The sequence below is a fragment of the Hyperolius riggenbachi genome, chromosome 2, assembly GCF_040937935.1.
Source record: "Hyperolius riggenbachi isolate aHypRig1 chromosome 2, aHypRig1.pri, whole genome shotgun sequence".
In the NCBI taxonomy this organism is placed as follows: Eukaryota; Metazoa; Chordata; class Amphibia; order Anura; family Hyperoliidae; genus Hyperolius; species Hyperolius riggenbachi.
The window spans coordinates 491,293,330-491,319,702 of NC_090647.1; the positions used below are offsets into that span (position 1 = coordinate 491,293,330).

Here is a 26,373-nt window from a genome sequence, read left to right on the forward strand (position 1 = left end):
CTGGCTGCCCACCAGGTCCAGCACCGCACCCAGCAGCCCCCGCTATTCCGCAATCCACACGAGCTGTTAAACTGGCCCGCAGATGCAGCTCACACTGCTCTCTCCGCCACTCTCTGGCTCATCCATGCTGTGGATGGGAGAGTCAGTGGCACTGGGCCGAATATGTACCATTTGGACCATAAGACACACACACACGCATGCACACGCACTAACACTTTTGGTGAGAAAAAGTGCGTCTTATGGTCCGAAAAATGCAGTATCCACTGTATTCCAATCTTTAATATTGCGCTCTTTCCAGCCTCTGTAGTTATGGTAGATGGCCCCAAATGCTGTACATCTTGCTATAAGCCCCCCTGCACAATTCTTCAAACGTCTGTAAATTGGCATCAGACAACCCAGAGCAGCAGAAGTGACTGTGTGACTTGTATTGTTTCAGGTCCTCTACGTACCAAGACCTTGGGATTGATGTGACGGTCCGGTACACTCAGGGAAGTTGGACCGGTGTTCTTGGGAAAGATGTCATCCGAGTCCCTAAGGGAGTGAACGGTACATTCATTGTCAACATTGCTTCCATTCTGGAATCGGAGAGTTTCTTTTTGCCCCAGATCAAATGGCATGGCATTCTGGGACTGGCCTATAGCACCCTTGCCAAGGTGAGGCTTTTTGTGTTTTTGTGTTTTTAAATCAGAATATCCAATATAATCAAAAAGGTACTTTAAGTCCATCTAAAGTGTTAAAATAAAACTGAGAAGGAAGTAGTTCTACAGTAATTTTGTCCTGCACTGCTCACTGCTACCCACTGCTGTTTTCCATAGGTAGTGGGGTGTGCAGGCTCCTCTCCCAAGCATCTGTTATTATTGGTCTAGGGTCATTTGATTGCAGGCTGGTTCCAAAGTCCTAACTGGCACACAGTATCAATAGAATGTGCACACGTACTGCCTTGTGTTACTCTGTGAAAGCCACTGCAACTAGGTAGTGGTGACTCAGTCTTTGTCAAAAGCCACAGGTGCTTGATGGGGGAAGAGGCTGCACACCCCTCTATTTACAATAATAAAGAACCTGGGAGTTGTGGGTAGGGTTCCACCACAAGCACAGTAGCCGGCAATTGTAATATGCTTGTGCAGCTTTGCGCCTGTGTTTTGCATATTACTGGTTTTAAGCCCCATCTACACGATACGATTCTTTGTACGATTCGTTTACGATTCTAATTACGATCCGATTGAATCCGACATGTCCAATCTGGATTAGATTCAATTCGACTTGCCATTGTTTTGCAATGGCAAATCGAATTGAATCGAATCCAGATCGGACATGTTGGATTTAATCGGATCGTAAATATGTAGGTGCTGCATGCTAGTGCAATGGCACAAGCTCAATTTCACATCCACATTCCTCCCTATAGTCCTAGGCATAGTGTGGATGTTGCATTCTCTCCAACCTCTGTAAACTGACACCACTGTGTCCAATCCGCTTTCCAAATGAAATGGAACAACTTGCATTCAATTTTCTGGAGCAGCTTCTGATGAGTAAAAAATGTGTTTATTTTGTATTGGGCTAGTTTACTACGCCCAGAGCAAATATTACCTTTGTAGGTTGGCTGAGTCATCTGTGTGAGCTGCTCCTTATCTCTGGCAGTCTGTTTCTGCTCAACCTGAGAGTTTAGTGTGGTTCAGATCTGCCCCTCCTTAATGCTAGGTACACACCATACAATTTTCTTGCAGATTTACCTGACAGACTATTTCTAACATGTCTGATCTGAATTTCGATTGATTTTTTTTAATTTTTCCCCAATCGATTTTCGTTCAGTTCTATGAAAATTGATCAAAAAATCGATAAATTCAGATCAGACATAGGAAATAATCGATCTGGCAGGTAAATCTGCCAGAAAATTGTATGGTGTGTACCTAGCATCAAGCAGACTACAGAAAGAAAATCTTGGGGTTCTGGGCATACTCCTGGCTTTAAAGTGTACCAGAGGTGTTGGAACACAAGTTTTATACATACCTGGGTCCTCCTCCAGGCCCATCCGCTCGGATCGCTCCCACGCCGCTGCCCACAGCTCCGGGTCCTGTCACTTCAGCTAGTCAGGGCCAGTCTACGCAGGAGAAGTGCGCCCTCTACGTATCTCTCCAGCAGCTGCTGGAGAGATACCAAACAGCGCACTTCTCTTACGTCAGACTGGCCGCAACTGGCTGAAGTGATGGGACCTGGTACCAGAGCTGAAGGTGGCGGCGTGGGAGCGATCCAAGCGGATGCGGCTACAGGAAGCCCCAGGTATGTATAAAACTCTCCTTTTTTTTTTTTTTTTTTTTTTTTTTTTTTTTTTTTTTTCTTTCAACCGCTCTGGTTTCTTTGCAGCGTTCCCCAACCCTTTCCTCTGCTTTGCTGAGACACCTAATTACTGTGAATGTTTATAGTTTTCTGCAAAACATGTTCTGTTGGTGAGCCTTGAGGATAGGGTTGGGGAACTCTGCTTTAAGGGCCTGAGTCCACTAACGCAGTTGTGCGCAGTTGTGTCCGCTTTTCAGAAACACATCAATGTTACAGATGCTGAAAAGCGGACACAACTGCGTACAACTGCGTTAGTAGGCTCAGGCCCTTAGGAACAAAAAATCTGCATGCTCAGTGTTCTGAAGAAGTGCATTATAGGTGTTAAGATTTGCTTAAAGCGGACCTGAACGCAGAACTTCCTCCGTGCTTTAAAGCGGATCCGAGATGAAAAACGAACTGTAACAAGTAACTTGTCTATATATCGTCTCTAAAGGTTTTAGATAGTTTACACAGCAAATTTAGCTGTAAACAGCTTGAATAGTTTGATTATTTATTCCTGTGATACAGTGGCAGCAGCCATGTTCTGTTTGTCACAGGCTAAAGGCTGGAGATGCTATCAGCTTGCCTGTGTTTAATGTGACAAATTCAGTCCCCTCTCCTCCTCCCTCCTCCCCTCTGCCTCTGAAATCTCTGGCTAGTAACCTCCTCCTGCCCAGACAGAGCTCCCATAAGCCCTTGCTACAGTGCCAAGGCACTCTAAAAAGCTGTGGGTGGGGCTTGTTTAGTTTATAGGGAATGAAAGTATTAAAACAAAACAAACGTATTTGGCTTGAGGAATGCCCTATAAACTATTTAGAAGGAACACAATTATGCAATAAGTAAACGTTTATCTCGGCTCCACTTTAAAGAAATACATTGCTTTGTTACAGCTGATACAAATCCTGTAGTGTCTACTTCCTGCTTTCATGGAAGCAAACATAGCATGAACATCCTGTTCACATCCAAATTAGCTGATCTGCTGAGGCAGCCAGCTGACAATGCTACGAAATCAAATTACACTTGAGATTAGTCACAGATGAGGGGGAATTAGACAGGCTAAACTCTCTAAATGCATACAAGGGGGTATTTCCCTATGTTTTCCTTTTTGTTCTGTGCAAGAGGTCAGGTCCACTTTAAGTGATTTGTAAAATTTACTGTTTTATTTTTGAAGTCTAATTGTATTTATATTTCGTTTGATGTGTGTGATTTTCTCTCCTGCAAGAATCTGATAAGAAAAAGAGAATCTGTTCTCTAAAATTCTTAGTATAAAAAGCATACCTTTCTATTCCTTATGTTCTCCTGGGCCCCTCTGTGCTGTTTCTGTCACTCCCTGCTGCAATCCTGGTTTGTAATTAACAGTTTTAGGCAGTGTTTACAAACAAAAGACTGGCTTCTAACCACAGTATCATAGGCTTTCAATCGGAATGACCGTTGTAATTGGTTTGTTCCAGGTATAAAGTGCTTCAAAAGATCACATTCTGCTTTAGCTAAAGGTTTCTTTTCTTATTCCTATATTTTGCTAGATTTATGAGGTTTAAAGAAAAAAAAATTCTGTTTGGCATTTACATGTCAATTAACATAAGCAGATTGGATGTTGGCTGAACCATAGCTAGGTGCTGCCGATCTGGTAAATGAACACAGCTGGTGGGTAACTAATCAAGAGATCCCGGCTTTGATTTGGCGGTCATCCCTTCTTTTTTCTGGTTGTTCCCTCTTCCTTTTTCCTGTGTTAATGACATTTTAGTAGTCATCCATCTTTATTTTTGTGTGTGTGTGGCTGGTCCTGAATTGTGACTGCCTGAAGGCATTGGGATCTGGGTATTTTTGGCTGAAATCATTTGTGTTTTCTACAAGGATTTTATAAAGCATGAAACTGAAAATGTCTGTACATAATTGTAATGACTGATTTTATATTTTGTTTTTTATTTCCTCTACATTTGCAGCCATCTAGCTCTGTAGAACCTTTCTTTGATTCTCTGGTACGACAGGAAGGGATCCCAAACCTCTTCTCTATGCAGATGTGCGGTGCTGGTCTGGCCACCACTGTGGCCAACATGAACGGCGGCAGTCTTGTAAGTATACCTGGGTGGTGTTCTAAATGAAGTGGAAAATGCACTCTTTTCAATGTCTACATTGTAAGTTCAAACTTTCTAAGTGGGACTCCACAGTCTTGATGGTGTGCCAATATCTCTATTCATTCCTTCGCTAAGGAACTGTAAAGGTGGCCATACACTTATAGATTTACAGCAGATTCGACCATCAGGTAGCGTTCTGTCAAGTCGAATCTGACAGGAATCTATCTGATGTGTGCCGCACACTGTGAACAGATTTCCAACAGATTTCAGAATAAAATCTATTGGAAATCGATCTAAATGAATGAATGCACCATTAAATCTAATGCAACTCTATTGGCCATCGATCTGCTGCCAGCAGCAGATCGACCTAGATTTTCCATCCTGTCAGATCAAATCGATCGAAATTGATTGAAATAGATTGCAAATCGATCGATTTTGCTGATTTGAAAGACTTGATTTCTGATCAATCGATTCTATAGAATCGAGCGATTGATGGCTGAAATCGACCAGTGTGTGGGCCCCTTTAAACTATCCAGACCAGCAGGGAGCTTGGCATTCGCTTAGAAGTTGAACCTTACTCACCTTATCCTTGCCCTACACTGTCCACATTCCCTTTATTCTCACTCTGAGTGTGGATGGTGTAGGTGAAAACCAAACTTCCTGCTTCTTGGTAGAGTTTCCTGTGGATGTTCACCATCCCTTTGAACAATAGTTAGAAATATTGATGTACTATTAAGGTTTTTTTGTGGGGAAACCTTTTAACAAGCTTCCTAGGGCCAAGTGTAGTTATTCCCACAGCATCACTGGCTGCTATCAGGCCCTTGAGGGTCTCCATGGTCAGATGAAAATCTTACTATTAACCACTTTACCACCAGGGGCATAGAAACACGTACCGCCCCTGGAGGTGCCGGCGCGCTCCCGCTCGTGCATGCCGCCGCCCGATCGCCCGGAGATCAATGAATGGGAAAAAACGTTCGTTGATCTCAGTCCCTCAGCAATGATCTCATAGAAGCAGCGCGATCATTGTGATTTTCCCAGCCTCATTGTGCTTCCTGTAAACGTACTTCTGGACGCTTACAGGTCGCATGAACAAAAAAGTACTGTGGCCATCTTGTGGCCAAATATTAAAACTACATCCAAAAACATTTTTCATAAATACCTAGTTTTACATTATAAATTAACTCATTACCTCCCACACACCCCAATTTTTTTTTTATTTTTTTTTGTAATAAAAAAAAAATTACAATTATACATAAAATACCCATACACATAAATAGTTACCTAAGGGTCTGAACTCTTTAAATATTTGTCAAGAGGGTACAACGCTGTTACTTTATAAACTATGGGCTTGTAATTAGGGATGGAGGCAAAACTGAAAAAATGCACCTTTATTTCCAAATAAAATATTGGCGCCAAACATTGTGATAGGGACATAATTTAAACGGTGTAGTAATCGGGACAAATGGGCAAATACAATACGTGGGTTTTAATTATGGAGGCATGTATTCTTTTAAAACTATAATGGCTGAAAACTGAGAAATAATGAATTCCGTTTTTCTTCTTCTTCCTGTTAAAATGCATTTACAGTAAAGTAGCTCTTAGCAAAATGTACCACCCAAAGAAAGCCTAATTGGTGGCGGAAATAACAAGATATAGATCAGTTCATTGTGATAAGTAATGATAAAGTTATAGACGAATGGAAGGAGCGCTGAAAGGTGAAAATTGCTCTGGTGGTCAAATACTACCAGCTCTTTCACACCTCCCGGTCTAATAGCTGCCTGGCTCTAGTACCACTAGGAGGGCATTATGTGGGATGGGTGAGGGAATGGCATGACCAGTAGGGGTCTCTAAACTGTGTACATGCAAAAAAAGGCACCTGGTTATTTATATTCTCCTATTAGATGCCAGATAATGCCGATAGTAGAATATCTGTGACATTAGTGATATTTTACAAGCGCTTAACTTGACCTACCCCTCTTCCCCCTGCCCCCACTTATCCCCAACCTACACTTAACACTAATAGTTATTAACCTCGGGTGCCCTTCACTTGCCCTCGCCGATATCCAGAATTAGGCATGCGTGTGCTGCTTTTTCGTTCCTTACGCGATATCAGGGGTTCAGCTATTTGATGGCCGAACCGCTAGCACGACTTTAAACTTCTTTACCTTTATTTAAAGGACTCCTGAGGCAAATAAATCTCTTAACTTATTTGGGGCTTCTAGCCCCTAGAACTCCTTTGGGTCACTCTCCGCAGCTGCGTTCCTCCCCGGTGTCCTGGCCACCTGTGACTATCGCCGACCCGTCGGCGTTTCTGTGCAGGCATCCGTGCATGTGTCCACGTCACCAGGAAGACCTGGCCGGGTTCGGGTGTGAACACTCGCCCGTGCATGGGTCGGCGATGCATACAGGCAGTTAGCGGGAGCTGAGGAGAATGACCCAAAAGATTTCAGGGGCTGGAAGAAGCCCAAGGTAAGTAAAGAGATTTTTTTGCTTCACCTCAGGAGTCCTTCAAAGTTTGGCTGCCATAACACATTCCAGACACCCCAGAGTTCGGTTATATTGCAGCAAGATTTTGATGCCCAATTTGTACTCAGGTGACACAATTAACATTGCGGTCTTTGGCACAAAAACTCTCAGCTGGGTGAAAGAGCCCAAATTTCCAAATTCCCTCCAAACCAGTAAGTCCAGCCAAACAATGGTCTCAGCAGATGTCAGGGATGATTAGTTTATGGTCATTTGCTGTGCATACAGCAACCTCATTCTCATATCTATCCAATTAATTGAATTATCATCAGGGAGTCATAACCAGAAAATTACTCACATTTATCCTTTGATGCTCAAATAAAGGAGGAAGTACTTCTCCAGCAAATTCAGGTGGAGTCTCGGGTCTTTGTTGGTAGTTCACCGTCATGCAGCTCTTAAAAGTGTACCAGAGCTGATAGAAATTTTAAAGTTTTCTATATACCTGGGGCTTCCTCCAGCCCCATGTGCATGGATCGCTTCCACACCACCGCTGGAGAGATACGTAGAACAGAGCCGGTTCTAGACAGGCACATATGAGGGGACAGTGAAAAATGTGTAGGGGGCATCATGCTCGAGTAACTGTAATGTAACAAGCAACATTGAGGCGGCAATGCAAGACGAACACGGTAAATCCAGAGCTGGACACTTGGGCGCAGCAGCTCAGGAGACTTGGGCGCAGCCGGCGCCACCATAGGCCAGAATAGGAACTAAGCTATCGCAGGCACAGGGAGTAACGTCAGAAGACGGACCTGAAGTTGCTTTTAAAACAATAATTCGGCTTCCAGCAATTGCTGGAAGCTGAATTATTTCATTCCCCCACTATCCATGTCGGCCTGGAGGGGGAATAGTAATTAACACGGCCCGGACTTGTGCGGCAGCAGGATCAGCCATATACTGGCTGTGTCCTGCACCCATGTCTCCGGCGCCGTTCTCTCTCGTACGCATGCATGAACCCTTACTTCTGACACATGAAATGCAAGAGCCATTACCTCCAATGCGTAAAATGCAACAACCATTACCTCTGACACATGAAATGCAAGCAGTGCAGCAGTGTTTCACCATAAAATAATCGTAATACGGCCAGCTTTTTCACATAAAATCGTAATGTGATCAGGTATCAGATCGAGTATATATAAATGTAATTCTAGTATAAATGCTTGTATACCATTCATCTGAGGCAAACTATACCAGTTGTATAGAAAGCAAAGCTCTGTACTACATTACAGGACATGCATTGCAATCGGATACTTCAGGGAACTTATATGGAAATGTCATTTATAAACCTACACACTGGCTATGAGGCTAAAACACAGGTTAAAAGCCTAAGCTCTGATGGGCATCATGTAACAGCAGCAGTGTTGTGCAGCTCACTGATTTTCTTACTGTGTGCCATTTCCTTATCTGGTGCACTTAATTACCTCTGGCTGCCCTCAGAGCTGAAAGGGTTACATTAATTACAGGTCCGTTGCCTGTGCAGCACGGGGAAGGCAGTGGGGAATTGTGCTGTGGCTGAGCTGTCATTGGTTTCCTCATGTGCTGCTAGAGTGCCCCTGCCTGCCATGTGATCTGAGGGAAGCTGAGGAAACGTTCTCTCCCACTACGCGAGCTGCAGCTGGCAGAAACTTCTTGTGGGGGTGATCACGACTGCCTCGCTCCTTTCTATTGGATGGAGGGAGGGGCCAGCGTATGAACAGTTTACTGCTGACTAGAGTGAGGGAGAGAAGGAGGTCAGATAATTAACTAATGCAGCCGGCCAGGACGTAACCGTGGTGCGCAAATGCCAAACGGACACCCAAAATTTGTAGTCCTAATGACAGACAGCCAGACGGTTGGCAACCCTGTGAGGGTGCAGGACATTTATTTGCGGGGGCCCTGCCCCCTCTTGCCCCACGCTAGAGCTTGCTCTGACGTAGAAGGCACACTACTTTTGTGCAGACTGGCTGAAGTTCCCGGATCCGGTACTGAAGAGGGAGAAGACTGGACGGCGGTGTGGGCGCGATCCCTGCGCATGGGGCTGAAGGGAGCCCCAGGTATGTATAAAACTTTTAATTTCAATCAGCTCTGGATTCCTTTAAATGTTTGCCTGTCTACTGTATATTGCCAATGCACTAGGACTATACAGAACTGATTTAAAGAGAACCTGGGTTGAGAGTTACCGTATATAGAGGCCGCCATTTATTTTTTTAAGCAATACCAGTTACCTGGCTATCCTGCTGATCCTCTGCCTCTTATACTTATAGCCATAGACCCTGAACAAGCATGCAGCAGATTAGGGGTTTCTGACCTTTCTGTCAGATCTGACAAGATTCACTGCATGCTTGTTTCGGGTGTGACTCAGACACCACTACAGCCAAACAGATCAGCAGGGCTGCCAGGAAACTGGTATTGTTTAGAAGGAAATTCATATGGCGGTCTCCATATACCTCTCACCTCAGGCTCGCTTTTTAAACTGATATTCTGACCCTTTTATAAACAGACTTTCATTGCCTTGTTTTTGAAAGGTTAGATATTGACTCCTCTCCCATGATTGACCATAGTTCTCCAAGACAGACTTCCCCCTGTTTTCTCCAACCCTCTCCTTCCTCTAAAAATGCATGTTTAACAGAACAGCCAGGCAATTTGCTTTTTTTCCCCCAGTAATCGCAGCTTTCATGAGATGGATAATTCTTTGTAGACACTGTTTGAACAAGTGCCCCCTTTTTTTTTCCTTTTTTTTTTCTTTCTTGCAGGTAATGGGTGGGGTTGAACCAAGTTTATACACCGGGGATATATGGTACACCCCCATCACAGAGGAGTGGTATTATCAGGTGGAAGTTCTCAAGTTTGAAGTTGGAGGACGGAACCTGAACCTAGACTGCACAGAGGTAGGTGGTAGAAATCGTTATATTGCTAATGAGTCTGGACAGATCCGTGTTTTTTTTTTTTTTTTTTTGAAGCGAAGCGTGCTTTATAGGGTTGCATGATCAGATTCTATTTTATTGCATAAATGGCATCCATGTCATTTATGTTCCTGCACTTTTGGAGTACCGTATATACTCGCAAGCAAGCCGAATTTTGGACCCACAAAAAGTGAGTCAAAAGTTGGGGGGTCGGCTTGCTTGCGAGTGATGTGCCTGAGGGTCGTGTTCCCCCCCCCCCCCCCCCCCCTGCTCCCCTCCCGCTCTCTCCCCCCGTGGCCGCTGCTATTACCTTAGCTCCGAGGCTTCCTATTCCCCTGTCCTGCTCTTAATTCACAGCAGCTCGCCCCATGGTGGCTGCTGCGTGATGACGGAGGAAGTGCAGAGAGAGGTTCCCATAGTAACCAGGAAGCCGCTCTCTGCGACTTCCTCTCTCATCACGCAGCAGCCGCCGTGGGGCGAGCTGCTGTGAATTAAGAGCAGGACGGGAATAGGAAGCCGCGAAACTAAGGTAATAGCAGCGGCCGCAGGGGGAGCGGGGGGGGGGGGGTGCTAAAATAGCTATCCGGGGCACGATACTAGCTATCCGGGGCACGATACTAGCTATCCGGGGCACGATACTAGCTATCCGGGGCACGATACTAGCTATCCGGGGCACTATCCTGGGCACGATACTGGCTAAACTGAGGCACTACCTTCCCATACTGGGCACTATACTGGCTAAACTGAGGCACTTCCTTCCCATACTGGGCACTATACTGGCTAAACTGAGGCACTACCTTCCCATACTGGGCACTATACTGGCTAAACTGAGGCACTACCTTCCCATACTGGGCACTATACTGGCTAAACTGAGGCACTACCTTCCCATACTGGGCACTATACTGGCTAAACTGAGGCACTACCTTCCCATACTGGGCACTATACTGGCTATACTGGGACACAATGGGGGGGATCATGCGGCCAGCATTTCCTACCCCGGCTTATATGAGGGTCTGCTTGCTTTCGAGTATATACGGTAAATGTGTGGCGCTGTGCTCAGAAGGATGCAGTTTGATAGGCATTGTCATTAAAAGGAGTTTAAAGGGGAATATGAAGGCTGCCATCTTTATTCCCTTAAACGGAACCAAAGATGACTGCAATAAAAAAAATTATACATAGGGCTTCCTCCAGCCCCATCTGCCTGGACCGCTCCCACCTTGCCGTCCTCCGCTGCCCGCAGCTACGAGAGCCGGGCCCCGTCACTGACGTCATAGGAGCGGATGGGCCTGGAGGAAGCCCCAGGTATGTTCCCTCCCACACACCCCCCCCCCCCCTCCCCTGCCAAGCTCTGGTTCACTTTAAAGGACACCTAAGGTGAAAACTAATGAAATAAACTATTGTATCTATACTCCTTCTCCTTCTGTTTATTGTTTTTGTTCAATGAGTCATTGAAGTATGCCAGAGCTGAAATCTATGAACTATTAACCCTTTTTATCTCTTTCCTGCTCTCAGACGCCGTTTCCTGCTAGAAAAGTGTTTTATAGTTGTAATTTCTCATCAGTTAGGGTCACGCTTTAGTCTGCCCCAGTCCGGACCCAGACAGGAACTGCCTCTTACATACCTGATGTTTAACTCTCTCAGGCAGTGGAAGGAAAAAATGGAACACAGCATAGTCATTTGTGTGCTAGGCACTGTACATACACATCTAATCATGTCACATATCACCTCGGGTATCCTTTAAAGTGGGATTAAACTCTTGTTCTTTTATTTACCTAAGTGTAGGCAATAAAGTTTTAGTTAAGGGAGTTAAAAGCATGCCTGCAGGGGCATAGATACCTCGGTAGAGGTAAGCCTCTGGATAATCCAGAGGTTTTTCCCATTCCCCTCTACCTTGCTGTTCCAGCACTGGGACCTCCCGAACCCCCTGAGAAGGGCTTGTCGACGGTGTGGCACACTGCACAGAAGCGAGACACGTCACGCCTGCGCAGTAGCATGGAGTCTCTTGGGCAGGCTTTTCCTGCCAAGCACGAGTGTTTCTGTGCTACAGCGCAGGCGCAAGCCGCCAAGTGACTGAACTCGTTAACACATGGGAGCGTGTCCACAAAATTTCAGAGGGTCCCGGGCAGCGGCGGTGGTCTGCAGGAGGACGTGAGAAGCCTCTGAAGGATCTACAGAGATAAGTACCCTTAACTAAAGTCACAGGTTTGCTTTAAAACAGTTTGAAGGCTGGAGACACACTGCAGAGCACTTTTCAGATAGTTTTCGTTTTTATAAAAGGGCTCCCATGAATTTGCATAAAAATTGCGATAGAAACATGGCAAAATGGCTACAATGGTTATCCCTTTTCTTTGGGGGGGAGGGAGGAAATCATGATGGCAGCTATTTTGCCACCATTTTAATTCAAGTCAATGGGATCGTTTTTTTTAATGAAAGCGATCTGATAAGAATTCTGCGGCCTGACAGAGCCCTAAAGCACCATTTATCATTTAATGGTATGTACGAATCAGTATGGGCAGCTGTATTGATCCTGTAAACCCCTCTACACTTGCCTTGCTAGGAGAATTGATGTTTATATGTACCCATACTTGTCCTGTTCACAGCAGATTTGCTGATTGCTCCTGGGGATTTTTGAACCAAGGTTGGGTGGCAGAGAGCCCTTGTAATCCAGTGCCCAGCTAAACTTCTATATTACAATATTCCAGGTGAATATTCTTCAGATGATTGAGCTTCTGATCTATTTCCTTATTCCAGTACAACACCGATAAAGCCATTGTGGACAGCGGTACGACCCTCCTGCGTGTCCCAGACAAGGTCTTTAATGCCATGGTGGAGGCCATCGTTGGAATATCTTTGGTAAGAATCTTATTCTTTTCAGTTGCCTCATGAAAATACCAGAAGGGCTGCTTCAACTTGGAATGATGCTCAGATGGGACAGTTGATAGATCTGTGTAATAAAAAAAAAAAAAAAAAAAAAGGCGTTTTTTGTTTTTTTTTCCCGATTCCCGACGCTTGGGTGGGCGATTCGTTTTTGTGCTTAGCGGTTTTCTAAGCGTTTTTTTTTTCGAGTGGTTTTGTAATTCACTCCCTGACGCGAGTCAGGAAGTGAACTCTTTGATCTGGAAAAGAATACAATGTATGTATTCTTCAAAACGTGAACGCAATCGCTGCACAAAGCGATTTTGTGAGCGTTTTGCATTTCTCCTATACTTTCTATTGAGGCGTAAAATGGAACCCGCACCGCATTCCTAGCTGTACCGTGAACGACCCGCGCTGATATGAACCTTCTCATACATTCATTGCCCACACGGTCGGGGGCGTTTTTAAAAACCGCAGGCGGTTGAAAAAAAAAAACACCGGCCGGTTTACTGTAAAAGTTGGTTGAACAACCTGTGTCACTTGTTGTACTGTGATTTCCTAGAATATTCTATATTCAATATTCTACATTGGTGCTGGCTGTATTACCATCCTTTTGCTGTTAGGAAGTGTGTGTGTGTGTGTGTGTGTGTGTGTGTGTGTGTGTGTGTGTGTGTGTGTGTGTGTGTGTGTCTGCGTGTGCCTGCGCCTGCGTGTGCCTGCGTGTGCGTGTGCCTGCGTGTGCGTGTGCCTGCGTGTGCGTGTGCCTGCGTGTGTGTGCCTGCGTGTGTGTGCCTGCGTGTGTGTGCCTGCGTGTGTGCCTGTGTGTGTGTGTGATTTTTGAGTGATATACCGGTATCGCATGATCACAATTCATATATGTATACGCCTAACGTTTCAAACAATAAAAAGTGCAAAGTGCTGTCTTAATATGATTACCAGTGAATAATAAAGTGTGAGTAGAAACTGCTGTCTCACTGTGAGCATGGCTGCATGTAAAAGCACCACCCGTATGATCGTATGGCTATGTTCACCTGCGTAGTGACAACCATGTCATCCAAACACACTTTCCTCAGTGAGCTTCTGAATAACGTGTGCATTTTTAAAGTAGAGTTGAAGCGGAAAAAACCTTATGATGAACTGCATGTGTAGTATGGATAATTCCTAGAACATTAGTAGCAAAGAAGAGTCTCATATTTTTATATTCAGATATATATATATTTTATTATTTTTTTCTCTAGCATCGTTCTCTAATATGTGCAGTTTACAAACTACACTACATTTTAAACTATGAAACGGAGCAGAGCTAATGGCCCTTTAAATTTTCCTGCAGTAAAACCTCAAACAAGAAACGGTGAGAGACAGATTGAGATAAGTGCTTCAGAAAACCGCACCAAGTGTTGAGCTTTAGAGAAGCTCTTTCGCATAGATAACTGAAGTTTCTTAACTTTTCCTGTACTGGAAAGAATATGACTCATATCTGCGCAACTAATGTTCTATTTCTTAGCAGTACTACACATATAAATCATTATATGTTTTTTTTTTCATTTCGGATTCCCTTTAATGAGCATGTTAAATAGCTATGCTATGAAAGCAACCTGTACATTGTAAAATGCAGCAGCTGCGTTGCCTTATGTCGTCCTGGAACGCGGGCATTATGTAAGTCAACTAGAGTGAGTTTTGCCTATCATGCAATAACTAGTGGCCAAATGCCCAAAAAAGAGCTTAAACTGCCATCAAAACAAAACAGGATAACTTATATAATCAATAGGGGGTTGGGAGATTGGGTTTTTAATAACGTTATACCGTACTATAATTCTGCTTTTAATAATATTGTACAATTAGTGGCCACATATAAAATGCATTATATCTTTATGCAATCAGTGTAGTGTTTTCAGGCCTAATCCTTGTGTGTTCTGCAGATCCAGAATTTCAATAATGAGTTTTGGACGGGCCTGCAACTGGCGTGTTGGGAAAAGACCGAGGAGCCCTGGACGTATTTCCCAGATCTGTCCATTTACCTGCGTGACGTCAACACCAGCCGCTCCTTCCGTCTTATCATGAAGCCTCAGGTTAGCTTTTTATTCATAATAATCTGAAGCTCACAAGAATTCTTCAGAATGAGACCTAGTTCTGTGCTGTGGCTGCCCAGGCCTGGAATGTGGTGGCGAGACAGCATGTCAAGGTGGCCGCAATTTACATGTTGCATTTTTGTTTTACATCCTGTGCTAAAGGGAACCTGAGGTGAGAGGGATATGGAGGCTGACACATTTATTTCCTTGTAAACAATGCACATTGCCTGGGTGTCCTGCAGATCCTCAGCCTATAACACTTTTAGCCATAGACCCTGCACAAGCATGCAGCAGATCAGGGGTTTCTGACCAAGTCTGACTGGATTAGCTTCATGTTTGTTTCAGGCAATTGGAAGTGTATGAAAAGGAAATAAATGTGGCAGCCTTCATATTTCTCCTCCTTTGGGTTCTTTTTAAGCATTTTACCCTGCATTTGAAAGAAGGGTCTGGTTCACACAGGAGAGCGTTGCAGCGCCAGCTATTAGCAAAGCACTGTAACTGGCTGCATTCCTATGAGATCATTCTCACTGCAGCCTTTGCGATTGGCATAAATCGCAAACATGCATGCATGCAGCATTTTGGTGGCAATCACAATGGGATTCTTGTTCTCAGGCCCGGTCTGCCCATGATGCCAAGTGAGTCGACTTCCTCAGGCGGAACACCAGGAAGTGAAGAGTGCCTGACCAACCTATACTGGGGGGCAACTGTACCTGGCTAACCTATACTGGGGGCAACTGTACCTAGATACCAACTTTTGGGGGGCTCACCGCAGCTATCACGTGCAGTGCAAATTGTCGGGTGCTGTGCGACCATCCCAATTTGGGAGGGGGGGGGGGGAAGCGGCATCCTCACAAGTTTGCCTCAGGCAGCAGAAAGTCTAGAACCGGCCCTGCCTTTTCTGTTGAATGGAAATTGGCAAAAATCACATTTCTTGCTTTCAGCTATTGCGTTTTGTGCTCCAAGCATGAACCAGCCCTACGTTAGCCATGGGACATTGAAATCCTAAGGGTTATTTGACACCAAATTGCTATAAAATCACTCTCAAAACGTTAGTGCTTTTTGCCATGAAACAGCTGCTAGTCAAGATTTGGGTGGAAATTCAACTTTAGCAACACTATTAAAAATTAACCTTCACTTCATAGTACTGGTTACTGGAACATTTTGCACATAGCTGGTCACTCATTCTGAATAGCAGACTGAAGAACACTGTCGCCACTGCAGTGTGTAGGGGGAGGTGTCCTGCTGTTAACAAAAAGGAGGACCAATGACAATATGAAGTAATGTGAGGACTCAAACCCACTAGAGTGATTTTGTGAGCGTTTAGGGAGCAATTCAAAACGCTAGTAATTTCCCTAAATGCTCAGCTGCTGATCATAGATGGGCCAAATTCCACTGGAGCGATTACCAAAATCGCAAATGCAGTACATGCAGCATTTTAGCGTTTCTGCAATGGAAAGTATATAAACGCTGGCATAATCGCTCAAGACCTACAAAGAGCGATTTTGCTAGCGTTTTTAAATTACTGCACACTGTAAAAAAAATATTAAAATTAATTGAAAAGCCCAATCAGAATTAAAATCGCTAATCGCTACACAATCGCTGGCAAATAGCTGCCACTTTTTAAAAACTCTACCAAAATCGCCAGCAATCGCTCATGAAATCTCTTACAAATCGCTCATTAAAAACGCTAGGATTGCGATTAGCGATAGTTTTGTAGTGGCTTCCAGGCCTGATAGTTGAGTGATCTTTTCTTCCTGCAGTGTTCTCTTCCAGGCACTTTCACTGTTGGATGGTAACAGAACTGACAGGGTTTGCTATGTAATTATGAATGACGCCCAGAAGCTGAGGCAGGTAGCTCTGGACCTGAAGTATCTTGTCGTGTGGTGAAAGGAGTGGAAGTGGCCCCTACGATTGTGTGCGTCTTGCCAGGCCTGCAGCATTATTTCAGTGAAATGGACTTTTCTTAAAGGATACCCAAACTGACGTGACATGCTGAGATAGACATGTGTATGTGCAGTGCCTAGCACACAAATAACTATGCGGTGTTCCTTTTTTTTTCTTTCTCTGCCTGAAAGAGTTAAATATCAGGTATGTAAGTGGCTGACTCAGTCCTGACTCAGACAGGAAGTGACTACAGTGTGACCCTAACTGATAAGAAATTCCAGCTATAAAATACTTTCCTAGCAGAAAATGACTTCTGAGAGCAAGAATGAGATAAAAAGAAGAATTTCTTATCAGTGAGGGTCACACTGTAGTCACTTCCTGTCTGAGTCAGGACTGAGTTAGCTACTTACATAACCTGATATTTAACTCTTTCAGGCAGAGAAAGAAAAAAAGGAACACAGCATAGTTATTTGTGTGCTAGGCACTGTACATACACATGTCTATCTCATCAAGTCATATGTCAGTTCGGGTATCCTTTAAAGTGGACCTGAACTCTTGCACAAGACAAAAGGAAAATAGAAATGCACCCTGTACGTAATTGGAGAGTTTAGCCTGTCTAATCCCCCCCCCCCCCCCCCTCATCTGTGACCAATCACAAGCTGTAATTCGATATGTCAGCTGTCTGCCTTGGCAGAGCCAATAATTTGTAAACCCAGGATGTTCACTCTGGCTGCTTCCATAAAAGCTTGAAGTAGACACTGCAGCTTTATTGCAGAATTTGTATCAGCTGCAATAAAGAAATGTTAATCTCTAAAGTTTATGCTGTTGCTTATCTTTTAGAGCAGAGAGGAAGTTATGGGTTCAGGTCCACTTAAAGCCTCGTACACATATACGAGGACTATGGCCTCGCAGCGATTGGGACTCGATCCCTCTTACAGTCCAGGCTGAGGTTGTACAGTTGCGTTGTTAGCCTACAGACTAGCGATGCTTCTGGGAAAGGTCATTGGGTGATGTAGGAAGACTCCCATACACATGCTAGATTCTTGCCTGAGGTGGTCTTTATTGGTGGTCCCAGTCTAGTATAATCTAAATCTAGAGTGCAAGTAGTTTAATTCTATGGATGGAGAATGCATTTTTTTTTCTTCCCTCAACCTCTGTAATGAATCCCCATTCCCCTGTCTGTCACCAGACAATTATGTGATAAAATCTAGAACATTTTGAGCATGTGGATCCAGCTTATTCCAGAATGCAGCTGGATATAGAGCTGTGAAATAACTCTGCCGTTCTGTGAGGTAACCCTTCCCGTTCCCAGCCCTGCACACTGCTCTGTGTGTTGCACAATGGTTTCAGCTGCCTCACATGCACGCACTTGTCATAACCTGCAGACTGGCCAGTTACACACTAACCCATAAAAAAGCTACCTTGTCCTCCTGTAGGGAACATCTTTTTTCAGAGAGGTTTGCTCATTTATAAAATACTTTCAGCATCTAGCAAGAAAAAATGCTCAGGATAGGGACCCACTACGACCGTTGTGCAGGAAATCGCAAAGGCCTCTGTGTTCCTGAATCGCTGAAGTGCTGCTCTGGGATCACTCCCAGAATGCTGCATGCAATGTGTGAGGAACCACCCCCACAGGGTTCCGCTGTTGCAACGCTTTGCTGGTCAGTGAGCGCTGCAGAATCCCTCCCAGTGGCTCCCAGGCGGGTAATGTTAATTAATTTGTTTTTTGTTTTTTTTGTTGTTTGTTTTTTCTTTTTCTTCTGAAGGGGTACTTGAAGGGGATTGGCGTCAGGAGGGTGGCAGCCCTAGGACCACGTAATGCCAATTGGCGTCAATTCCTGGGGCGGAGTTTTGCAGGATATCGCACGCCGATTGGCTCTCACAGGCTTATGCCTATGATAGCCGATCACTGTGATTGGCTGGCAGGGGGAGGGCGAAAAAAATAGGCAACTTTATTAAACCACTTGCCGACTGCTCTATGCCAATTGGTGTGGACGCGGCGAAACCCCCAGGACCACTCCATGCCGAATGGCTAGGGGCGGCACGCGCATCCACCCTGGAATGACGGTGCTCCGCTCTGCCATCAGCGTCGCCACTCGAACACTGTTAGTTCGCAACGCTGTACCTAGTAAATAGACTAAGGCAGCGCTGTACTGGGGACAGCTGTGTGACACGGCTGTCCCCCTGGGGGAGACTGGAGCAATCAGGTGTCATAGGGTGATGCCTATGACAGTTGATCACAGTGACTGGCTGTCGGGAGGGCGGGCTTATAAAAAATTTAAACAAAAAGGACATATTTATATATTTAAAAAAAAAATCTTATAAATATTTATTAAAAAAATGAACATTGGGGTAGCGATAATAGAAAGGGGGGCGAGAGCAGCGAGGCCTTAAAGCTGCAGTGGCATATTCAGTGAAAAATGGCCTGGTCTTTAGGGGGTTTAACACCGCGGTTCTTAAGTGGTTACAAAATAAATAAAATAAAAATAAACCACCAAAAGAAAGCTCTGTTGGTGGGCAAAAAGGGGGGGGGGATGGGGGATTCATATGTGTGCACAGTTGTATGGCTCTACAGCAAGTTCTTAAAGCAGCCCTAAATTGTGAAAAATAGCCTGGTCACTAAGGGGGGTGTAAGCCTGTGGTCCTGAAGTAGTTAAAGGCTTATTTATAAAAAAAACAAAAACTTTTTTTAACCTGGGACTTCTTTCTGCCACCTGCAGTCATCCTGTACCTTCACCATCCTTTCAGGACCCTCCAGCCAGCTGCGGCGACCCCCTTTAAAGCTGTCAAGGCTACTGTGCATACACGGACCCAAGCACCCTGACTGCTCCTGCTGTTGCCGGGAACGTTCTGTGCATATGCAGTAGTGATTTTCCCATACTGCAGTGCAGAACACTGCTGTGCACAGGAATGAGGAGGCGCATGGCCGGACAGCTTTGCGGGGATTGCCACTGCTGACTGGAAGGACGGCGTGGGCACAGCATGACTTCAGGGGGCTGCAAGAAGCCCCAGGTAACTTTAAACAGTAATGTTTCAGATTGTGGTTTCCTGGTCACAGAATTGTAAACTTCTGATGTAATCACTTAAAACCCTAATTCAAACACCATTATCTGAATCCATATTGAAATGTACACAAAATAAAAAAAAGTATCTATTGCCCATTAACGGTACAATTTTTCCACCAAATGTGATCTTTCGATGTGATTTTTACGATCGAATTGTATAGAAAATGTGCAGTTTATCTAGGCAATCAATAGTGAATGATTATTTGGTTGATTGCTTTACAGGACAAAATCGATCGAAAGTTGGAAAATCTGATCTCATTTGAAGAAATAATCGTTCAGTAAATGTGAACATTCGATAAGTGCATTCAGATTACTTACGATCATTCAAATTGCATCGAAAGATCGCATTTAGTGAAAAATGGTACTCTTAATGGGCGTCTTAATATTGTTTACCCCAAACCCCCTTTCCTTAGTTACTGGTCATGACCTGGGGGCGACTATGGTCACCACCACAGCTGCTTTTTTCTGGAGATTGACAGCCAATAAGTAGGCAATGAGTCTTTAGAGAGGTGTGGTTTTGGATGGGATTAGTTGCCTTGCCTCCTGGGGGCTGGGTTTCCTCTTTTTAGGGAAGGAGAAGGCAGCAGCCATTTATACAAAAGTTCTGGTGATGGTTTGCAGCCAAAGTTTCATATGTTTATGCAGGGGCGTAACTAGAAACCACTGGGCCCACCTGCAAAACTTTGGATGGGGCCCCCTCCCCCTGCACACTGAATAGGGACTGTCTTCAAATCTTTGTCTACAAAACTTTGCATCTGCTCAGCCACTGATAAAGAATCATACAATCACTAGAACAATTGTGCAGAGAGCAAACATTTTTTCACTCCTCCTTGCCCTTAGTTGTCAGTCTCTCAGGACAGGGCCCCATGTGGCTGTTGGGCCCCCCTGCGGCTGCATCCCTTGCAGGGTCTATTGTTACGCCCCTGTGTTTATGTAGGAAGTGGTTTTGCAATAACATTTTAGATGAATGTTGTGTTTCTGTAAAATGCTAGAAAAATGTAGGGATGATCAATGAGATGCAAATTTCGAGTTGATGCCGCATTATACAAATTTTGTATGCAAATGTATGCAACTTGAACCAATCAAATCCTGCTGAAGGGAAAATTCGATTGGTCCATTTTCAAGCTGCATAAACTTGCATATAACATGCATAATCCTGCATCAACTTGAAAGATGTACCCAAACTAGAGCTTTAAGTTCTCCGCTGATTGCCTTAGGACACCGCAGTAAATCCCTTGGCCCTTTGTAAATTGTATATTTCTTGCTCTTTTTCTAGCTCTACATCCAGCCGGTGCTGACCTTCCATGACAACATGAACTGTTACCGCTTCGGCATCTCTCCGTCCTCCTCTGCACTGGTGATTGGTGCCACCGTCATGGAAGGCTTCTACGTCATTTTCGACAGAGCGGAGAAGAGGGTCGGATTTGCAGTCAGCAGCTGCGCAGGTAAGATACAGCGAGCAGAATGGCAGCCTATTGCTACAGCAGTAACTGGTAAGGGATTTGGGTAAGTAATCTGTAAGGAATAGCACTAAAGGTGGCCATGCACTGGTCAATCTGGCCAACAGGTAGATCCCTCCTCCTCAGGTAGATTGATCCCTCCTCCTCATTTAGATTGATCCCTCCTCCTCATTTAGATTGATCCCTCCTCCTCAGGTAGATTGATCCCTCCTCCTCAGGTAGATTGATCCCTCCTCCTCAGGTAGATTGATCCCTCCTCCTCAGGTAGAACGATCCCTCCTCCTCAGGTAGAACGATCCCTCCTCCTCAGGTAGAACGATCCCTCCTCCTCAGGTAGAACGATCCCTCCTCCTCAGGTAGAACGATCCCTCCTCCTCAGGTAGAACGATCCCTCCTCCTCAGGTAGAACGATCCCTCCTCCTCAGGTAGAACGATCCCTCCTCCTCAGGTAGATCCTGCAGTTTTGCTGTGATTTGTTTTGACATTTTTGTTCAACAGAACGAGGCTTGCATTGATTGCCCCCAAAGCACTGCATGCAGGACATTTGCGATGTATGCAAATCGCAAACGCTGCAATGAGAATGATCCCATAGGGATACATTCGCAACAGCACTTTGCTGATCACCGGCGATCAGCAAAGTGCTGAAAAGCGCCTATTGAGAACCAGCCCTCAGATCCCTCTCAGATTTTCTTTGGCTGCACCAGGGTGTGCGATGTAGCTGAAGCTTCTCACCTATCTGCTGCCGGCTGCTGTTTCTTCACTCCCGAGTCCCACGGCACATGTGTGAAGTAATGTAAAGGATACAATTAGGGGCACGCACCTTGCGTGACAACTAGAGGTAGGCCCCTAGTATGTTATACTCGTGCCGCAATCGTGTTATTTGGGAAGTTAACCACTTGATGACCCACCCTTTACCCCCCCTTAAGGACCAGCGTGGTTTTTAGTGATCTGTGCTGGGTGGGCTCTACAGCCCCCAGCACAGATCAGGGTGCAGGCAGAGAGATCAGATTGCCCCCCTTTTTCCCCCCCTATGGGGATGATGTGCAGGGGGGGTCTGATCTCTTCTGCCTGCGTGTGGCTGGCGGGGGGGGCACCTCAAAGCCCCCCTCCGCGGCGAAATTCCCCCCTCCCTCTCCTACCTGCCCCCCCCTGGTGATCGAGGCTGCACAGGACGCTATCCATCCTGTGCAGCCAGTGACAGGACGTCCCCTGTCACATGGCGGCGATCCCCGGCCGCTGATTGCCGATCTGCCTTACGGCGCTGCTGCGCAGCAGCGCCGTACAAATGTAAACAAAGCGGATTATTTCCGCTTGTGTTTACATTTAGCCTGCGAGCCGCCATCGGCGGCCCGCAGGCTATTCACGGAGCCCCCCGCCGTGATTTGACAGGAAGCAGCCGCTCGCGCGAGCGGCTGCTTCCTGATTAATCAGCCTGCAGCTGGCGACGCAGTACTGCGTCGCTGGTCCTGCAGCTGCCACTTTGCCGACGCACGGTATAAGTGTGCGGTCGCCAAGTGGTTAAGTGTAATAATCTACTTCATCCGCCACAGGTGGGGATTGCATTTGACAGGAAGGATCCTACATCATGATGAAATGGCCTTTGTTGCATATGTAGCAGATGTCTGTCTTTTCCTGTGTACAGCCTTTTGAGTTCTTATAGTGCTCATTGGCTGTATTTTTGGTGAACCTTGGCCAAATACCATACAGAGGTAGACCATTGTGATAAATGACCCTTCCTTTTTGTCCTATGTACAGGTTATGGGTTACATATATATATAAACCTGTCCTTTGTGCACAGGGCTTACGGTTCGACAAATCATTATATGGACACTGGATATACTATAAATTATTAGATTGCTGTTAGTTTCTTTATGTAACCATTCCTACCTATAGAACTAGGGCTGTGGTGTCGGTACAAAATCATCCAACTCTGACTCCTCAGTTTATGAAACCATCAACTCCGACTACAGGTACCCAAAATGGCTCCGACTCCTTAGTCAAATACTTAGATGATTTTTGTACAAAATACACAGCCCTGCTGACTCCTGATGCAGACTCCTCAGTTTATGAAACCTCCGACTCCAGGTACCCAAAATTGCTCCGACTCCACAGCCCTAGTCCTGTATAGATTACAGAGGCAATATAAAAAAAATCTGATACTTGCCTTTAATAGATTTGTTGCTATTACTACTTTTTACTGTAAAGACCCTTCCTGTATTGATGGTAAAACCTTTCCTACGTAAACAGACAGACCTTGTATGGAATATGTAGACCTTATTTGCTAAATTGTTGGTTGTACCCTGAATACAGTTATACATGAGAATGAGGTCTTCTAATGCTCTGTTCAGCTTCCGTTGCTTTAATGTGCATCCATATTTATTGCTCAATGAATTTAAGTTGGCAACCAGTGCAGAGGATTGGCGCAAGCTTTGCTGTAATCCAGAATAAAACAGGAACAGACACTAAACAGACAAGACAAATAACATTTTACATTGCGCTTTTCTCCTGGCGGACTGAAAGCACCAGAGCAGCAGCCACTAGGACGCGCTCTATAGGCAGTAGCAGTGGAGTATTGCCCCACATATCCTACTGAATAGATGCTGGCTCACTGAGCAGGAAGAGGTGAGATTCAAACTCTGGTCTCCTGTGTCAGAGCCCTTAAAGCTGATCCGAGATGAAAAACTAACTATAACAAGTAACTTGTCTGTATAGCTTATCTAAAGTTTTTAGATAGTTTACACAGCAAATCTAGCTGCAAACAGCTACAACAGTTTATGATTATTTATTCCTGTGATACAATGAGGGCAGCCATGTTCTGTTTGTCACATTGTCACAGGCTAAGGGCTGGAGATTCTATCAGCTTGTCTGTGTGTAATGTGACACATTCAGTTCACTCTCCTCCTCCCCTCTGCCTCTGAAATCTCTAGCTAGTAACCCCCTCCTCCTGCCCAGACTGAGCTCCCATAAGCCCTTGCTACAGTGCCAAGGCACTCTAAAAAGCTGTGAGTGAGGCTTGTTTAGTTTATAGGGAATTAGAGTATTAAAACAAAAAAAGAATTTGGCTTGAGGAATGCCCTATGAACTATATGAAAGAAACACAAATCTGCAATGAGTAAAAGTTTATCTCGGATCCACTTTAACAGTTATACTATCCAGTTGCACTAAAGTGCAACTGTTAATGAGTTTAATATATCCCTTTCGGATCTTTTGAAACCTAACCATTTTACTGGTACTCTCTTTATGCTACTATTATATGTCTGCAGATAACAGGTGCTATTGAACAAGCATGACATTATTTCAGTGCTTCCTGCTGGCCAGGTGTGTTTATATTGGCTTTCTTTGTGCCGGTAACTTTTCCAAGATCTACAGGCTGTTTGCTTGTCATCATAATCCCGTAATAGAAGAGAATTATGGCTAATAACCATGTTTAGAAATAAAAGAAATCCACTTCCTAGAAGGAAAAGAAACATGCTTGTATTTGGCAATTGCCATGTCCCTGCAGCAGCCAGTGACTGAGAGCCTTGTGGGAGGGTGAGGATGCCTGTTTTATCATGTGGGCTGAGGTAGTTGTTGCCAAGCTTTGATGGCCAGTAAAATGCTAATCATCCAAGTGGATGCATGGTTTTTATGCTCATTTTCTTTACATGTACACAGTTTGGAAATTTACCAAATGCATAAACTGTGTTCTAGATGTGTGTTTTATATACATTAGCACCACCTTTTCCAGGGTTGTTTACGGAGACACAACATTTATTTTATTTTGTGCTTTCCTCCTGGTGGACTCAAAACGCCAGAGCTGCAGCCACTAGGACGTGCTGTATAGCAGTGTCAGAGAGTCTTGCCCAAGGCCTCCTTACTGGATAGGTGCTGACTTGCTGAACAGGAAGCGATATAGATTCGAACTCCAGATCTCCTGTGTCAGGTGCAAGAGCCCTTAACTACTTAATGATCAGCCGCCGGGCCCACCTATTTCCATGCGAGCGGCCGTTTCCTGTAAGTTCACGGAGCGGAGCTCCGTGAACAGCCTGCGAGCCTCCGATCGCAGCTCGCAGGCTAAATGTAAACACCCAGGGACAGCAGCGCCGTAAAGGAGATCGGCTATCCCCGGCCCCTGGCGGGGGATCACCACCATCTGATAGGCTGAAGCCTATCTGAGGCGGTACAGGACGGATCGCTGTCCTGTACCGCCTATATTGAGAGGGAGGGGGGGAATATCGCTGCGGAGGAGGGCTTTGAGGAGCCCCCCCCCCCTTGACACAACTAGGAGGCGGCGATCGGACCCTCCCAACAGGACATCCCCCTAGTGAGAAAAAGAGGGGGGAGGTCTGATCGCCCTGCCTGAAACCTGATCTGTGCTGGGGGCTGAAGAGCCCATCCAGCACAGAACATACATATTAGCGCTGGTCCTTAAGTGGTTAAAATGGACCTGAACTCTTGCACAGGACTGAAGAAACACATAGAGAAATGCACCCTGTATGTTTTTAGAGAGTTTAGCCTGGTTAATTCCCCCTCATTTGTTTCTAATCACAAGTTGTAATCTGATCTCTCCCCTGTGTCACATGACTGCCTATGGCAGATAAGCCCATTTGAAAGCACAGGATGTTAACAATGTCTGCATCCATGAATCAGGAAGTAGAAACAGTGCAGATATATTTTAGGATTTGTATCAGCTGTAACAAATACATGTGTTTTGTTTAAAGGTTTTTATGCTGTTGCGTATCTTTTAGAACAGAGACACCAGAGCTCCGGAGTTCTGAGTCTGCTTTAACCTGTACACTTTTTCCAGCCACAGAGGACGCAGTTGTGTTACTGGCAGGGGCGTAACTAAAAATCAGGGGGGCCCAACAAAACTTTGGGTCCCTCAATGTTCACACCCTTTCCCTTGCCAACCCCTGGTGACCATCACAGCCCATATTGGAAATGACATAAAACAAGTGTTGACACAGTAATCTTTACACCCATAACAAGTATAGCCACAAAACACCTGATCTGAAGGATGGACTCCTCTATCGGAGGGAGTACAGTAGTAGTTGGGGTCCCCCTTAAAGCTCTGGGCCCTCCTGTTGTCGCAGGGGCTGCTCCCCTGTAGTTACGCCCCTGCTTATTGGCCTCAGATGAGCTCACGATCTAATCCCTGCCATAGTCCTTGTCTGTCTGTATATGATGTACTAAAATTGCAGTCCTTGCCTGGTTCATATTAAGGCTCCCTGCACACTGCATGCGATTCCGATTTTTAATAGTTACTGCATGCT

The 26,373-nt window shown here is 45.1% G+C and overlaps 1 protein-coding gene across 1 annotated transcript in view; it reads left to right on the forward strand.

Annotated features, from left to right (window-relative positions):
• Positions 1 to 26,373, forward strand: part of BACE2 (beta-secretase 2) — a 76,914-nt gene that overhangs the window by 44,773 nt on the left and 5,768 nt on the right. The window contains exons 3-8 of the mRNA XM_068266034.1: positions 437 to 653; positions 4,254 to 4,382; positions 9,638 to 9,772; positions 12,539 to 12,640; positions 14,563 to 14,712; positions 20,938 to 21,106. Of these exons, the coding sequence (XP_068122135.1) occupies positions 437 to 653; positions 4,254 to 4,382; positions 9,638 to 9,772; positions 12,539 to 12,640; positions 14,563 to 14,712; positions 20,938 to 21,106 (902 nt within the window). The remainder of the gene's footprint in view (positions 1 to 436; positions 654 to 4,253; positions 4,383 to 9,637; positions 9,773 to 12,538; positions 12,641 to 14,562; positions 14,713 to 20,937; positions 21,107 to 26,373) is intronic.